The following is an 18,456-nucleotide window of genomic DNA, read 5'->3' as shown; positions in this document are numbered from 1 at the left end:
TATGCCTCCTGATTATTCGGGTCGATTTTGACTTCAATTTTTTTTTAATTCAATATTTTTAGAATACAGTACTTGATCGGTAACTGGGCTGGGAACATAGTCCAGTTACCGAATGCTGCTCGATAACTGGGCTGAACAGAATATGCCAAGAGGTGCAGCAATGCATTATATTTTCTTGGTAAAATATTAAAAATAAAAGTTACTTAAATTTGTGCTCAGAGCCAATTTTTCAAGTTTCCTTAAATTGTGATTTAAAATTTCACAAAAAATAAAAAATAAGGTTATATTTTTTACACTTGATTTTGCATCTTATGACCCTCGATTATTTTGGTTTGTTTTTGATTTTTGACATTTGCCCAGTTATCGAGCTCCCAGTTTAAAAGCAGCCCAGTTAAACAACGCCCAGTTACCTAACAACTACCTACTGTACCATGATTTTTTTTGTTTAGCACGCTACCCTGTTTAAGAGCGAGTTTTTCACCAATGTGTAACAGGTCGTATCGAGGTGCTCCGATTTGGATGAAACTTTCAGCGTTTGTTTGTCTATATATGAGATGAACTCATGCCAAATATGAGCCTTCTACGACAAAGGGAAGTGGGGTAAAACGGGCTTTGAAGTTTGAGGTCGAAAAAACATAAAAAATCTTAAAATTGCTCGCATTTCCGTAAAACTTCATCAATTCCAACTCTCTTAGATGCATTCGAAAGGTCTTTTGAAGCACTTTAAAATGTGCCATAGACATCCAGGATTGGTTTAACTTTTTCTCAAAGCTTTTACAAATTACTGTTAAAAATGGATTTTTTTTAAACCTTAATATCTTTTTGCAACAGCCTCCAACACCCATACTCCCATAGGTCAAAAGATAGGTAATTTCATGGACTATAAGCCTACGATATTAACTTTTTGGCCAATCGCAGTTTTTCTCATAGTTTTTCGATTTTTCTAGAACAAACATTTTACAACGTTAGTTTTTGCCCTGTAGGCCGCCATAGCGGCATTTTTTGGTCTCAATTTTGTTATATTCGGAATCCTCGGAAATTTTCACGTTAGTTTAGAAGTATTGGAGTTGTAATATTGATTTAAAAAATAATTAAGAGGCGAAAAAAAAACGAAACTATTGGCACTACGCCCCCCGGGGCATGGCCTTCCTCTAACGTGGGATTTCTGCTCCAGCGCCTCTGACGAGACAGGAGAAACCGGGACCGACGTTTTACTTCACCATCCGATAGAAGCACATTAAGAGGCAGTATTTGTAAATATTGCTCGGTTTGTTCTAGAGGTCGTATCGAGGTGTTCCGATTTGGATGAAACTTTCAGCGTTTGTTTGTCTATACATGAGATGAACTCATGCCAAATATGAGTCCTCTATGACAAAGGGAAGTGGGGTAAAACGGGCTTTGAAGTTTGAGGTCGAAAAAACATGAAAAATCTTAAAATTGCTCGCATTTCCGTAAAACTTCTTCAATTCCAACTCTCTCAGATGCATTCGGAAGGTCTTTTGAAGCACTTCAAAATGTGCCATAGACATCCAGGATTGGTCCGACTTTTTCTCATAGCTTTTGCAAATTACAGTCAAAAATTGATTTTTTTGAAACCTTAATATCTTTTTGCAACAGCTTCCAACACCCATACTCTTATAGGTCAAAAGATAGGTAATTACATGGACTTTAAGCCTACGGTGTTAACTTTTTGGCCAATCGCAGTTTTTCTCATAGTTTTTCGATTTTTCTAGAACAAACATTTTACAACGTTAGTTTTTGCCCTGTAGGCCTCCAAAGCGGCACTTTTTGGTCTCAATTTTGTCATATTCGGAATCCTCGGACAATTTCACGTAAGTTAGAAGTATTGGAGTTGTAAATTTGATTTAAAAAAATAATTAAATAAAACATTTTTGAAGAAAGTAATAGATCTTATTTACCCCATTATCAATACGTCAAATGCTGTATCAAGTAGGCGAATATCTGTTTTACCCCTAATCCAACAAATTGTTAAAAAATATTTTAATTCATTCTAAATGGCAATTTTTCCAATCAAATTTACAACTCCAATACTTCTAACTTACGTGAAATTGTCCGAGAATTCCGAATATGACAAAATTGAGACCAAAAAGTTCCGCTATGGCAGCCTACAGGGCAAAAACTAACGTTGTAAAATGTTTGTTCTAGAAAAATCGAAAAACTATGAGAAAAACTGCGATTGGCCAAAAAGTTAACACCTTAGGCTTATAGTCCATGTAATTAGCTATCTTTTGACCTATGGGAGTATGGGTGTTGGAGGCTGTTGCAAAAAGATATTAAGGTTTTAAAAAAATCAATTTACGACAGTAATTTGCAAAAGCTAAGAGAAAAAGTCGAACCAATCCTGGATGTCTATGGCACATTTTGAAGTGCTTCAAAAGACCTTTCGAATGCATCTAAGAGAGTTGGAATTGATGAAGTTTTACGGAAATGCGAGCAATTTTAAGATTTTTTAGGTTTTTTGGACCTCAAACTTCAAAGCCCGTTTTACCTCACTTCCCTTTGTCGTAGAGGGCTCATATTTGGCATGAGTTCATCTCATGTATAGACAAACAAACGCTAAATGTTTCATCCAAATCGGAGCACCTCGATACGACCTCTAGAACAAACCGAGCAATATTTACAAATACTTCCTCTTAACCGTTCTCTTGAAACTTTAAATAGTTTTTACATAAAAAACTGCACAAAAATATTGAAAATTTTGAATATTTCAAACTTGAAATAGGTTTAGCCAAAAAATGATGCAATACAAAAGCTTCACAAAAAGATGTGAAGTTTAAAAAACAAAAGATGTGAAGGTGAGCAAAAAAATCTTTGGAAATATTTTAAGAAAATCTCTAATAATATTATAAAAATGAAACATTTTGTGTTATGTAATTTTTTAACGAGCCCTTACTTTACACAAAAGTTGTAGAGTTATTGAAAACCGCAAAAAAAAGTTAAAAAAAATCTAAACATTGTGCAGCATTTAATCAAAAATTGTTCCAATTTATATCAAATAACATTCCAACGCCCAAGGCTCCAAAAAAGTTGGAACGGTAACTTCAACTCGCTGGTTCTCGGGCATAACTCAACCAATCAAGATGATTCTTCTTTCCAGTGATTTGTTAGGATGTCTAGATGATTCAAGATTTTTGCAGAACTTAATTTGATCAAATCTGTAATTTTTGCGATCAAAAACATCGTTCCAACTTTTTTTTTCGCGTGTAAAAAAAAATTCGCCAAAAATTCCGCGGAGGCCGTCATTTTAAAAAAGGTGGAACGATGTTATCGGTCGCAGAAATTACAGATTTGTTCAAATCAAGTTCTGCAACATTTTAGAATTATCTAGACATTCTTACAAATCACTGGAAACAAGAATCGTCCCGATTGGTTGAGTAATGCCCGAGAACCAGCGAGTTGAAGTTACCGTTCCACCTTTTTTGGGAGGCTTGGGCGTCCGTGTAAGTTGGACATGCGTTGGGCGTTCCAGTGATAATAAGATCATTGGCTTTATTTTGCGAATTCACAGAACAATCTGTGTCCGACAAGCCAAATTACCAAACTATTTAATCGGACCTTTTCGAGATTAGCGTGGAACTGCTGAATAATGACATTCTTGTTACCAAAAAAGGTCATTTCACCTTCATCCCTTTCCAAAACCCAACAACAAAATTTCGTCCCGAAATGTTCGTGTGGGTTGATGAATATGTTATACGAATAATGAAAAATTTAGAACATCCAAAATGCCGATTGAATAAAAAGACACATAACACTGAGTGAGTGTGTGTGTGTGTGTGTGTGTGTGTGTGTGTGTGTGTGTGTGGTGAAGTGACACATGGAATGATGGGGGTGGATTACGGAATGGAGACAACAAGAGAGAAAGAGAGACAAATAGAGTGTGATAGTGATGGTCCGGGTAATTTGCATTTAGACAAAGAGAAATCGGGGTGGGGAACGGATTCACAGGAAAAACGACAGATTTATTTTCTACCCGTTGAAAGCGAATAAAATTTCTCGATATAAATAGGGGATTGCGGGGTTGTTTTGTGTACGTAAATTGGGTGTTTTCTGGCCTAATATGAAATGGAATATTGTTATTTTTTGTGCATTATCCCCCAACTACTTACGTAGCCAAACTTGTGGTACAGCAGAAAGTCCTCGGCCGACTGGCCCAGCTCGTTGCCCTTCCAGCTGATGAACTTGGTCTTGAACGCGTCCATGACGGACGCCGCCGACCCGGTCACGTTGATCAGGATGAGGCCGAGGAGGCGCGACGGGTGGGCCAGCCCGAAGCGGGCCAGGACGTTGGCGCCCGCGCCCTCGCCCAGCCCGATGACGTACTTGACGTGCAGGAAGTCCAGAACCGTGACGAGCTCCTCGCCGAGCAGCTGCAGCGACGGGAACTGGAAACTGGTTGACAAGGAGGAGGAGGTTGGGTGATTAGTCAGTTATGAAATCGATTTGCCAAGGGACCTACTTTTCTGCGAGATTTGGGGCATTGTCAGCGTGGCCAGGAACGTCGATGTGGATGAAGCAGGATCGTTCCTTGATCTCGATCATGCACGCACTGTTGACGAACTCCTCGAAGGAGGCATCTGAAGCAGGAAAATGATGATTTAGTATGGTTTAAAAACGAAATATCAGAATTTTTGTATTTTTGATGTAATTTATTTCAACCAATCATGTAAAATAATCAAAAATACTTACGATTGCATCCCAGATCGTGCACGGTGAGGAAGACGGCTCGTTTTTCTTGCTGTGTCAGGTCACCCTATTTATGACAGTTATTAGAAGAGAAAAAACAAAAGAAAATTTCATGAATTTAATCCAACAACAAGAAAAAAAACGTGAAACGAGCTGTCAAGGTGGATTAAATTTCCGGAAAAGAAAGAGACTGCAAATAAATTCCCAGAAAAGTTTTCCCGCATTTTTCGGCTGCCAAATAAAACAAGGTGGAAATTTAATCAATATGCCAATAGTCGGATCCCGGATTGCGGAAAGTTTTGAGAAGAACGAGAAAAAAGCAAAAGTGGGCTGGATAATAATATCCGGGTTAGCTCAGTGGGTGAGGGAAAGTTTATTGTTTGAGAAACTTTTGTTCCAGTGACCGAAATAAAATATTCGATGAAAATTGGAATTTATAGAAGACGAAAGAGAAAGTGAAAGTATGGACAAATATTTTAAATGGAGGGATGTTACTTACCTGAACTGTGACTATAATTTCTCCACTCTTTTCTGTGTTAACTGCGTATCTCTGAAAAACAAATGGAGAAGGAAAAAAATAAAACATTAGTTCAAGTTGTAATCTGATCCTGCCGGATCACAAATTAAATTTATGCAATTCCACTACAATTAGAGGGGTTATTTGGGCCACAAGCAAAATTGCATGCACTAGAAAATCGCTTAATCTGATTAACGCTAATCTCGTTACGTGTTACGCTTTGATCTGGATGAATTTGCTTTGATTTACGATCGTGAAATAATCCGTCCAGAAATTAGAGAAACTGACACACACGGTTTAAATTTCAATCAATTTAATTAACAAAGTTGCGAGCTCTGCAAACGAAAAATTGTTCGATGATTTGTTTTCATGCAATCTGGGTTATATAACTTAAAAATTACATAATTACCCGACGACCCATTTTTGTCTACATTTGCTGATGATTTCTCACTTTAAAAATATGTTTGTACACTGTTATTGAAATCTTTTTAATTCAACAGGTAAATCGTAAAACCTCTGCGAATATACACTCGTTCTTAAAAACGCGGATTATGTAGCAATCGAACGAAGTTGTGTTTCCTTGAAGAACAACATTGAAAAGCTTTTAGCCGAGCCGAGACACTGACTGCTTCAGCAGGAGGTTATCTTCTCGGATTTTACGATCAATTTAGTTTGGAATTCATGGCTCGAAAGGAAACATTTTTGTGGTTTTTCGAATCAGATAGCTAGCATCTAGAAATCCCAAAACTGTATGTTGAAATAAACATTAGAAAATCGCACGTGAAAAAAAATATTCTGTGAGCAATCATTTGGACTCGATTTTCACCAATTTGGAACAAACTTGAAGGGAACGTATAATTCTGATCACGTGGTCCAAAGTTGTGCTCAAGACTTACTTTCAGTGATTAGCAATTCAATGCAATGCACTGGATATGGCACTGACACAGTCAGTTCTGCATAAGAAATTCACAGTTTCTTCCTTTAGAAGACTTTTTCTTTGCAGTGGTTTGGATTACCTTGAGGTTTTCATTGATTCTTATGCATAATTGTTCAGGGAACAAGTTAGTAAAAAAATACAAAAATTTAAAATGGGTCAATATCACGTTTTAAAACGAAAACTATAAAAAATAATATTTGTGAGCATTTAATGGTTAAGCCAGAGACAATTTCCTTTTCAATGCAACCAGCTGTTATTCTTTTGGTTTAAGAATCAAATTAGAATTATATTTGATTTGATTTGAATATTATCTTACCATGAAACAAATTATTTAGAATGGTAATTTGTTATTATAAAATTGAAAGGGCTTTGTTATAGGTTTTTTTTACACAGAACAATAATTCAAAAAAACTATTTTTTGTTTATAAACTAAAAGATTCAAAATCATGGTAAAATGGTCCATTAACATTCTTGACAGAATGGTTTTTATATGATAACTCATTCCATGAGTCCAAAATTGTTTTTTTTGTGATATTGATTAAAAAATACTTCTGTGCTACAGGGTTGCCAGATAAATCAGGGATTGCCAGAATTTTAAAGTATCAGCCAGAATAAAGATTCATCATGATCTGTGCCAGATTTTGACAGATTTTTGTTTTTTTTGACAATTTCGAAAAACTATTTTTATTTATTTTTTAATTTAGTTGATTCCTGAAATATTTCAGCTAAAATTTGTTTCTTCTTTTACAACCTAGTCATTTTATACATTTTTGGGTCCTTCTAGACAGTTGTAGTGCTTGTTAAAATGAACATTTTTGTGCTTGAAAAACGAAGTTTGGTCAATTCTTTCAAAAGTTATGGGCAAAAAACGATTTGAAAATGCTCATTTTCAAATTGAGATTAAATGAGTTAAACAAAAAAGACCTCCGAAATAGCAAATGTACTATTGAATGTGTACTTTCAGATGTTTCCAAGAGCGTGGTCAAACTCCTCCACCTTTTCAAGTTATTCACATTTCAAAATGGCGTCTTTTTCGTCGTATTTTGGCTATAACTTTCGTTTAAAGATCCGATCCGATTCTTAGAAGATAAATGTGTGTTTTGATAAGCTCTACAAACGTCTAAAAGACACCAACTCGCTACGACATAAGCCTGAGTTGATAAATTAAAAAAACTCATTTTTTCATGCACACCTTAACCTAAATCACAAAAAATAGCTCTAAAAACTTCCAGTTAGTGCTTTTTAGCAAAGTTGCTCAAAATGGTGCTCCCTACAACTTTTTTGAAGACACCGAAGCGCTAACTTGCATCCCGTCAAAATAAAAATTCTGAACCACCCTAAATTTTGAACCACCCTAATGTCTACCATACCAAAAGATGCCCCCGAAGATACCAAAGCTCTAAATCTTAACGTGTGGCCGCTATCAATTTTGTCACGCTAGATTTCGGTTTCGGAACACTGTGCAGTGTTGTAAATGAGTGATAGAAAAAACTATCATTTGATGATTCTTGCCCAAAAATATCAAAAGGTATAGCGACCGTCACTATAGCTTGTAAATTGTCTTCTTTTATCTCGTGATTGCCAGCATCAGCAACTTTCTTTCACTGCTTCTCTTTTCCTCGATCACGAACATTCGCCGAAGATTCTTTTGTTTTCTCAGAAAACCGCAAAAAATGAACGTGAGAGTGGACTACGCATTAAAAATCAAATATTCAAATCATTTGCTCTACAGCATTGCCTTGGCGTTCTCGATTGCGAGATTCTTAATCGAAAAAAAATTGAAATAACAAGCCATAGTCTCAACATTTGAATGCAAAAAGTGTTTCAAAATGCATTTTAAACTAGTTCAGTTGTTTTGCAATCATTAATTTTCCAAAAATGTAAGATTTGGCTGATTGCACTTAAATTTCTTTTGAAATTTTGGAGTCTTTTGGAGAAAAAACAATTCAGGCCATTTTTGACAAAAACTCGAAATAAAATTTGTACCAGCCCAACAAGGTTATAACAAAGGTTTTATTATAGCTTTGAGGAGGTTGTTAGGATATAGTTGTAAAGCCTTGAACTCCTATGTAGGTTTTATAAAAAGGCCGTAACAACCTTTAGTGAAGGTCCTTTTGGGTTTTAGATGGGGTTTAAAAGGAAAGGAAAGGAAAGGAAAGGAAAGGAAAGGAAAGGAAAGGAAAGGAAAGGAAAGGAAAGGAAAGGAAAGGAAAGGAAAGGAAAGGAAAGGAAAGGAAAGGAAAGGAAAGGAAAGGGAAGGAAAGGAAAGGAAAGGAAAGGAAAGGAAAGGAAAGGAAAGGAAAGGAAAGGAAAGGAAAGGAAAGGAAAGGAAAGGAAAGGAAAGGAAAGGAAAGGAAAGGAAAGGAAAGGAAAGGAAAGGAAAGGAAAGGAAAGGAAAGGAAAGGAAAGGAAAGGAAAGGAAAGGAAAGGAAAGGAAAGGAAAGGAAAGGAAAGGAAAGGAAAGGAAAGGAAAGGAAAGGAAAGGAAAGGAAAGGAAAGGAAAGGAAAGGAAAGGAAAGGAAAGGAAAGGAAAGGAAAGGAAAGGAAAGGAAAGGAAAGGAAAGGAAAGGAAAGGAAAGGAAAGGAAAGGAAAGGAAAGGAAAGGAAAGGAAAGGAAAGGAAAGGAAAGGAAAGGAAAGGAAAGGAAAGGAAAGGAAAGGAAAGGAAAGGAAAGGAAATGAAAGGAAAGGAAAGGTAGGAGAAAATCAGTCACCAAAAAAATATCTTCGATTCTGTGAATTTTTTTTTTACTTTTTTTTTTGGATTTCATAATTTAACGATGCTTCAAAACCTGACAATAATAAACGACCACTCATAACTAAATCAAGCCAACACAAAACCACTCAGTCCACACCCTGTTGCTGAGGGATTCCCCAAAAGTCTATTTTCGGAAACCATGCCCTCAAATCAACAAGTTCCACATTCCTTTTTTCGGTAAGCCAAAACAAATATGTGCCAGTCACGCTAGGCCAACACACCCAAAAAAATATAATCGCAACATGTCAACGAACTCTCATTAGGGATGGTTTACCTGAGCCGTAGCTTTAGGCAAATGGGCCCTCGCCACATCCCCAAACTAGTGGAGTAAGCACAATATTGACACACTGTCCTAAAGTTAAACTTTCATGGTAAGCACAAACAACGTCCCTCAGCTTGAGAAAAGCAATTGGAATTTCTCGCCCACGGGGGGGCCGTTTTATCACGTTTCAGTAATAAACTTACTCCATCATCGGGGCTTGTCGAGGAATAAGTTTTCCGACCTTCACCCCCTGTACACATTTTCTTATCGGGGGATAAATGTGAGGATATTAGTTGTTAACACCAGGTAATTAATGAACTATTTCATGGAAGCATGCTAGACGCTTTCACATTTCTTGGAAAGAGTTTTATTTAGAAACTTTGAGTTTCTTAAAAATATTTGCAATAAGATGATATTTCCATTTAATTTCCTTCATGACGTTGTTTTAGAATTACACTTAATAATCAACCCAGTAATTCAACTTTGATCAAATAATTTGAATCAATTGAAAGTTGATTGCCTCTTTCTCGTGGAATATAACTTCCGCAAAATTATCACTACCCAAGGAGGAAACAAACAGCAACAGTCAGAAACTGAGACTCACCGCACAAGAAAGTGACTGAACTGTTTAGTGCTTTCGATCAAGAAAGTTAATTTCCTGAGAAATCAATTTCCGATACGATTGAGATTATTCTGACCACGACCACCAACATTGACTGTCAAGCAGCTTTATTTTGTATTTTATGGAGTCATTCACAGACTACTAATCAAGCTAAGGTTCTTTTTTTTTGCCAAATCTCACTTTCCTAAACCTCGAAATGAGAAGATTTAAAAACATTTAAGTTAACTCTCTGGTTTAATGTTCTCTTATTAACATTTACTCAACTTTTATTATCTTCTATATATATAAAAAATTTCGACGGTTTTGTTCGAACGCGAATCAGTTCAATATGGAGCGTCGGTTCGAGCTGCTTTTTGTTGCATTGGGTTCGTGTAAGTCCAAGGAAGATTTATACGCTAACAAATTGACACTTTGGCCACTCTGGAACCGATTCCGGTACACCTGTCGTTTGTATGGGAAACGGTTCAAAAATAAAAATTTTGATCATAGGAGGCGATAAGTTCAAAGAAAAATAATACAAAATGTCAAAAGGTTGAGACAGAGAGAAGGGAAAAAACCAAAAAAGGGCAAGACGAAGTTTGCCGGGAAAAGCTTGTTTTTCATATTTTTAAACCATCAAATTCAATACGTATTACGCCGTTCTTAACTTTTTCCGCACCCATCGAGCTGTCAGATCGTGAATCAATTAAGGAACTCACTTTATCATCTGGACTGAACTACCAACGAGTCCACTCGGCGCAGAATTTACACACCGATATAAACAGCCGAGCATTTGCTGCTGAACGTTGAAAACGTTGTTCTTGTCTGGAGGAGGCTGGTGCTGACCGGCCCAAACCAGGCACCGCCGGCACGTTCTGGCCTTAAACGATTTATGACCGTTTCTGCCCAGTCAAGAGCATCTGGAGCATCGACTGTGCCAGTTGTTGAGTTTCGATGGGCACGCTGACAAGATCGCAATCGTTAAAAGCAATTTGCGAGAGTTGAGTTTGGGTTGGTCGAGGTACCGGGCGTCTCCTTGAAAAGTTCACCAGAGTTGTCTTTTTATAGGGGTTGGAGAAACTTCTGAACCCTAGCAGAAGAGTTGAAGTTTCCAAAATTGAGTCTTTTTTATAACAGCAATTGCGAGAAACTTTAACGATAAATGCCACCATCATTAGGGACATTATGCTGCATGAAATAGCCATCATTATGTATCATCTTGCTGTGTAGTTCGTCACTGTCGTGCTAACTTGTCGCACGTGCATTTTGGGCAAAATTGTGTTAAGAACACCATTTTATGCAGCTCACAATGCCTCACCTTTTGACCTTTACAGATCCCCAAATTTCGATTTCAATCCTGAGATATTCTATAAAAACCGAAAAAACTCCGTGGATTTTTGTCACTTTTCATATAAAAGTAGTTTCAATCTTGTCTTGCTATCTTGACACACCCTTAAATTTGATGTAAGTGCGACAACTTGCCAAATATATTTCAGGTCAGAACGCGATTGACACACGTGCATTAACCTATATTCTGTTAAAAGAGTAACTTTGGAGACATATTTAACAAACCTTGCTGAAGAAACCTCGTTCTGAGAGCAAGCTTTTTGTAGATGAGATAAATTTTTGCTCAAATGTGATGTCAAAAAAAAATTATATCTATTGTTGTAGCTTCTTGAGAAAAAAAATGTTCCAAAAATCTTACTGTCAACAATGCACTATTTAAAAAAATATTTGTTTTACAAAAATTTCTTATGTTTTGTTTGTGACATTTTTTATGTTGCATTTTTGTATGCACTCTTTTTATTTTAATTTGTTACATAGTTTACTTTTCTGATTGCCACAAAATCCACGTTTCCAATTTCAAACAGACCAAGAAAAACGGAAAATCCTTCTGTCCTCGCAGCTGTGACAACAATTGCCACTGTTATTTTCTGTTCCAGAAAACCTCACGACCCACTCCACAATGTCACACTGACACAAACACTTTAGCAAACGCAAGTCAACCGAATCCAAATGAATTTGTAATGTTGCACCCGAACGCCAACTTTTTCTTCTTGCTTTTTTCCACCTGTCACACTCGCGTGGGAAAACTCTTTTTCTATTTTTTTCACCCCGTGAGAACAGCACGCGTTTTTCACCCAACTGGGGACTTTTTCCAGCGAAAACGACCGGCGAACTCTCCGGAACCGACCAACCGACTGACGGGTTGTGTGCCGGAATAAAAGGATGGATGCTGTGCGAGAGTTGGCTGACTGACTGGGAAGAAACTTTCGCCAATCAATTTGCAAAGATTGGATACGGTGAGCTAGGGAATGATACGAACTGATTTTTTTTTGTAGTTCGGAATTTGTAGTGCGTCCATCCCGGGAATTCCCGGGACAAAATTCCCGGGATTTTTCCAAAACCGGGAATTCCCGAATCCCGGGATTTTTCATATTTTGTCCCGGGAATTCCCGAAATTGAGAAAAAACAAAGTGTGGTCTGGCAGTTCTGATTGGGATGTAGAAATTGAATTTGAATACTTAATTATCGATATAAAGCATTCAAAATTTGTAATCGGCATACATCATCCTTAATTTTGCATATTACGGAAAATTGTTAAAATTTTAGTTTAGAAATCCGAAAAATGCTTAGTGATTTAAATATTTTCTATTTAATATATAACTATTATTCATCAAACACCGCCGCATGTGGACAATCAGGACAAATGTAACAAAGTAAGACAGTAAGACTACATGCATATTTTTGAAAAATGTTTCGATTTTTCTCCTATACCTATTCAGACTTTTGTCTTGATTATCCCCAGTTGGCGTTAGTGATTTAAGAGCGAGTTTTTCACCAATGTGTAACAGGTCGTATCGAGGTGCTCCGATTTAGATGAAACTTTCAGCGTTTGTTTGTCTATACATGAGATGAACTCATGCCAAATATGAGCCCTCTACGACAAAGGGAAGTGGGGTAAAACGGGCTTTGAAGTTTGAGGTCCTAAAAACCTAAAAAATCTTAAAATTGCTCGCATTTCCGTAAAACTTCATCAATTCCAACTCTCTTAGATGCATTCGAAAGGTCTTTTGAAGCCCTTCAATATGTGCTATAGACATCCAGGATTGGTTCGACTTTTTCTCTTAGCTTTTGCAAATTACTGTCAAAAATGGATTTTTTTAAAACCTTAATATCTTTTTCCAACAGCCTCCAACACCCATACTCCCATAGGTCAAAAGATCGGTAATTACATGGACTATAAGCCTACGGTGTTAACTTTTTGGCCAATCACAGTTTTTCTCATAGTTTTTCGATTTTTCTAGAACAAACATTTTACAACGTTAGTTTTTGCCCTGTAGGCCGCCATAGCGGCACTTTTTGGTCTCAATTTTGTCATATTCGGAATCCTCGGACAATTTCACGTAAGTTAGAAGTATTGGAGTAGTAAATTTGATTGGAAAAATTGCCATTTACAATGAATTAAAATATTTTTTAACAATTTGTTGGATTAGGGGTAAAACAGGTTTTCGCCTACTTGATACAGCATTTGACGTATTCATCACTGGGGAAATAAGATCCATTTCTTTTTTCAAAAATGTTTTATTTAATTATTTTATAAATCCAATTTACAACCCCAATACTACTAACTTACGTGAAATTGTCCGAGGATTCCGAATATGACAAAATTGAGACCAAAATGTGCCGCTATGGCGGCCTACAGGGCAAAAACTAACGTTGTAAAATGTTTGTTCTAGAAAAATCGAAAAACTATGAGAAAAACTGTGATTGGCCAAAAAGTTAACACCGTAGGCTTATAGTCCATGTAATTACCTATCTTTTGACCTATGGGAGTATGGGTGTTGGAGGCTGTTGGGAAAAGATATTAAGGTTTTAAAAAAATCCATTTTTGACAGTAATTTGCAAAAGCTAAGAGAAAAAGTCGAACCAATCCTGGATGTCTATGGCACATTTTGAAGTGCTTCAAAAGACCTTTCGAATGCATCTAATAGAGTTGGAATTGATAAAGTTTTACGGAAATGCGAGCAATTTTAAGATTTTTTTGGTTTTTTGGACCTCAAACTTCAAAGCCCGTTTTACCCCACTTCCCTTTGTCGTAGAGAGCTCATATTTGGCATGAGTGCATCTCATGTATAGACAAACAAACGCTGAAAGTTTCATCCAAATCGAAGCACCTCGATACGACCTCTAGAACAAACCGAGCAATATTTACAAATACTGCCTCTTAAAGATAATTTGTAAAATATGTTTAACATAAAACAAGACATTCTTTATTTATCTGAAATTTTACATTGACTGGTATCACTTTATTTTGGTGTCGATGATGTTTTTTTTTTAAACTTTCAAAGAAACTTTTAAAGCCTTTTTAGTCATGAATGTCAAATAAATAAAAATGAATAAAACATATTTTAAAGAAACCTATTTAATTTAAATCACATTAGTTAATTTAATGGATTTTTAATGAAACATAAAAATCAAAAGCAACGCAAAGAACAAAAATAAAATCATTTTTTTAGGCTATCTAAAAACTGCTGGCCTTGTTTAGATTGAAGTCTAGAGTTTTTTTTAAATAGGTCCTATAAACATATGAAAGACAACTCTAGAAGTGCAGACTATAACCAATTAATAGAACTGAGCTAATTCTTTGATTTTAAGCATAAAAAATAAAACAAATATAACAAAAACATTGATTTTGGGACTGTTACCAAAATTTCCCGGGATCCCGGGAATTCCCGGGATTCATAAAATATTTTTCCCGTTTCCCGGGAATTTCAAAACCCGGGAAAATTGGACGCCCTAGGAATTTGTTTTGCGAAAAGTTAAGTGGAAAGATTTTTTTTAATGAAAAAAAAGTTTTGTATTTCTAACAGAGGCGCGGCTATAAAAATGAACTTTTTACTAAAATCTCGTAGACACACTTTCATGTATACTTATAAATTCAGAATTAAAAACTAAACAAATGTATGTGTTTATGTGTGAGTTTATGTGAACAATACTCTTAGTCAATTCTTTAAGCACTATCTAAACTGCTTCTAGTCAAACTAGTTGCAATTTTCGATTAGGCCAATGCAAATTTTATTTAAAAAGAAAAAGCAGACAAAAAAATTAAGAGCTTGCAAGCCAAATTTATACAATATTTTTGGCGATTGTGGGTATAAAATTTATTTTAATCGTATTGCAATTGATAAATCATACTAATAATAAACAAAGAAAAATAATTTTAAAAAATCATAAAATTTACAAAATTAAATGACTTATAATTCAGCGAAGACTCACAGCAACTATTTTTTTTCTAGGGATGCGATTATCCGCAAGTTCGGATACTCGAATATGAGAAATCTGAATCAAAGAATATCAGGAAAATAAAAAAAATCTCTTTTTGTTTTTTGCTCATACATGTTTAACCCTCTGCTGCCTAAAAGTATTTTCAAATTTAATTTATTTTTGTCGTGCTAAGGAGATTCTTTTTAAGCAATTTTATTTCTGTTAAAAGCTTCATTTTAATAATTTTTGTTCTACTTTATTCGCTATTATTATTTTTAAATTCCAATATCTTATTAAGTTTTTGTTCATTGGCAGTATTAGACCTGTTCTACATCAAAGTTGCCAAGTCAAAACTAGTAAAAAGATTTCAAAATTCTCCAAATTTATATTCAAGCCAATTTGAATCATTAGCAGTAATTTTTGTTATGTCCTGTATTATTTATTGACAAAATTAATGCGAATGATAGACTAATCGTTGAAATTTATGAGAAATCAAAAAGGTGACTGGAAACTTATGAAAAAAGCAAACAAAATTATAAAAAAACAGAGGTTGATTTGTAAAAAAATAACTAATTTTGTTTCAAAATATGGGTTTCTTCAATTTTTAAGATAAGAAGTAATTTAAAAAATTCTCAAAAATTTAAAGAATTTTTAAATTTAAAAGCCGATTTTATAAAAAAAAAACTATTTTAATAATTAAAAAAACTTCCAAAAAGGAACTTTAGAACCCGTGAAATTTTCTGATCTTTTCTAAAACATAAAAAAATGAATCAAGAATAACATTTTAAAACGGCCTTTTGAAATGTTAGACTTGATTTATTCTTTTAAATTATTTTTTTTTTGCATAAAATTTTTATTTTTTACAAAAATCAATATTTTTTTCAAAAATGCATAACTCAGCGGCAGATTTTTTTTACCATGCTTCTCTATGGCTCAAAAGTTGCTGATTTTTGCCTCCTAAAACATATAAAAAAATCTCGAAAATCAAAAAATACTTTTTTTGGGAAATTGAGTAGTCGCGAAAAAAAAATAATTTAAAAATCGGCCAATTTTTTCCGCGTACCATTTTTTTTCTCAACAGTCCAAAAGTATCACTCAAAAATTACAGCTGTTTGAATATTAACGTACCATTTTTGTATGAACAGCTGCCAAAATTGTTTGGAGACCGGCTCCGTGGCTTAATGGTTACGGCTTCTGCCTCACAAGCAGAAGGTTCAGGGATCAAATCCCGGTCGGTACCTTTGAAATTTGGAATCAGAAATTTGAACTTTGAATATGAACAAAAACGAAAATGAATCAGGTGGGATTCGAACTCACGCCTTTGGATTGGTGGTCTGGGACGCTAAGCAGTCGGCCATCAGAAGGTTTACACTCTAGCAGTGAAATTATCCGTAGTGTTGAAACATGTTATCTTCTCATATTAAATACGCGCTGATCCCTGATTTGCCTGAGGGGATTGGAAGTCTAAATATAGATCGAGTTTCCTTCAGATGCTTGCTTCTATGTTTAGGCGGGGCCGAACAATGCCCAGCGACCTCGGAATTGGACCGCAAGGAGCTCTGTCATTCTGAAATGGGTCGTTGGAAGCAGCGCGAGGGCTATCACCACCTAATACCCGGGACTGAGATAAGTTGTATCAGCATTCGGCATATACAAAGTCTGATACAAACTATACTTTCCCATAATATCGCTACCGGTTAGCGGGTATTGGATTGGACCACACACACACACACACACACACACACAACAGCTACCAAAATTGTTTGGAGACTTGTATGGGTGAACCAATGGCACAAAATAGCTTCTTTTTCCCACAAAGTTTGAACCAGATCAAAAAAATAAAAAAATATTTTTCACCAAATTTCCAGTTAAACGTCTTCTTTTTAAAACATCGAATTTACAGTAAAAAGATATATTTTTATGTTTTCAAAAATGGCAAAAACTGTCCTTATCAAAGTCTTTCTGATCTTGGAAGGATCACCCAAACTCCGTTAAATTTACCGCGAACAAAACTCGAACATTTTGATACCGATAAGTTGCGGTTATTTTGCAGTAATGTTAATGTTAGCTGTTGAAAAGCAAATCTGTAATGTAAGACATCGTTATTTGAAAATGTTTATTGATATTTAAAAAAATTTGGATGCTGTTTTGAGGGAAAAAAAGTGATCATAATTTTAAATTATTTTTAATTTAAAAAACTCTTACTAATAGAAGTAATTAACAGGATCACAATTTACCAAAAAAAAGGTAAACTTGGAAGAACTCCTGAGAAATATTCAAAAAAAAAAAATAATCCATTTACTTAAACTGACTAAAAAAAAACAAGCTCAACTCATTATTCCGAACTCAAAAATTATATTTATTTGGGGTCCGCTTATATTAAAAAATAAAACCAATACAAAAAAAATCTCTCCTGGGGGGAAAAGTAAAAATGTTGCCAAAACATAAAAAAATGATTGCAAATCAAACGATTTTTTTTTAATATTTTCAGCATTCATTGGCATTTTTTTGAAATTTTGAGTTGATTTGAAATTTTAAAATTTCATTTGCAAAATTGAGTTCCAGAAAAATTAGCTTCTCGAGAAGGTTCTTTCAGATTCTTTTCATTAAACCCCAAAACTCCCTATTCTCTAACCAAAGTGCTGCTGGTTGAAACGCGTGCATGCCAAAGATTGGTTGGGAGGGGAACGTGTGGCTTGGTGTTGGAGGTAAATCAATAAAATTTCATCGCTTTTCAACGAGCTATCAATAAAATATGGACGTCTCAACCCCACTTCCCAGCCAGCAGTTTTGTGTTTGAACTCATGAGCAGAAAGCTGAAAAGACGCACACGAAACAATTTGATTGCGCACACCGAGAAAATGCGAATCTAATAAGAGTTGCGCTTTATTTTCGATGCCAGAAATCGGTCTGTGCAACAAGTTGCGTTTTGCTTTGAAGGAGAAGAGCATGAATTTTATATTAAGAAAATGTGCTACTGAGCAATGTTCCTCAGAACAAAAAATTACTTAAATATTTATAAACTTTCTCATCAGCGCAAAGTAGTGCAACGAGTTTCATTTTCCCTTCAACAACAACAACAGCAACACCCTCAAAGGGGTCGTCCACAATGGACAAAGTTGCACAGTGCAGTTATCTTGTTTTGAAATTTTCTGCAGTTTGAAAAGTTGTTTAATGTAACGGAGAGCCAGGGCTGACTTCCCACCATCCAAGCGCAGCGGAGGATGCAAATCGGAACGAAATTGATTGTTGTGAGCAGCAGTTGGTTTGAAAAGTGGGTCAAATGCTAAAGTTTTGTTTCCCTTTAAGGGAACTGTCATCAGCATCAGTTGTAGCATTCACCATCAAGTCAAAAGTTTGTACGTTTTAGATTGGAAATCCTTTTTTTATTATTACACTCAAACCCCGAT

At 35.5% G+C, this 18,456-nt stretch overlaps 1 protein-coding gene across 7 annotated transcripts in view; it reads right to left on the bottom strand.

Moving 5' to 3' along the window:
* The window catches only part of LOC120428975 (uncharacterized protein ZK1073.1), a 123,111-nt gene that overhangs the window by 23,688 nt on the left and 80,967 nt on the right, over positions 1-18,456 (bottom strand). For 6 of the 7 annotated variants that reach the window (XM_052711096.1, XM_052711097.1, XM_052711101.1 and 3 more), the window contains 4 exons: positions 5,204-5,254; positions 4,708-4,771; positions 4,478-4,595; positions 4,128-4,410 (listed from right to left, as the gene is read on the bottom strand). In XM_052711096.1, coding sequence (XP_052567056.1) covers positions 4,128-4,410; positions 4,478-4,595; positions 4,708-4,771; positions 5,204-5,254 — 516 coding nt within the window. Of the gene's footprint in view, positions 1-4,127; positions 4,411-4,477; positions 4,596-4,707; positions 4,772-5,203; positions 5,255-5,630; positions 5,684-18,456 lie in introns of those variants that run through there. The other variant, XM_039594109.2, reaches the window with a different exon arrangement.

This window comes from Culex pipiens, chromosome 3 (genome assembly GCF_016801865.2).
Source record: "Culex pipiens pallens isolate TS chromosome 3, TS_CPP_V2, whole genome shotgun sequence".
In the NCBI taxonomy this organism is placed as follows: Eukaryota; Metazoa; Arthropoda; class Insecta; order Diptera; family Culicidae; genus Culex; species Culex pipiens.
Note: the sequence above shows the minus strand (reverse complement) of the source record. Positions and strands in the feature narration are given on the sequence as shown.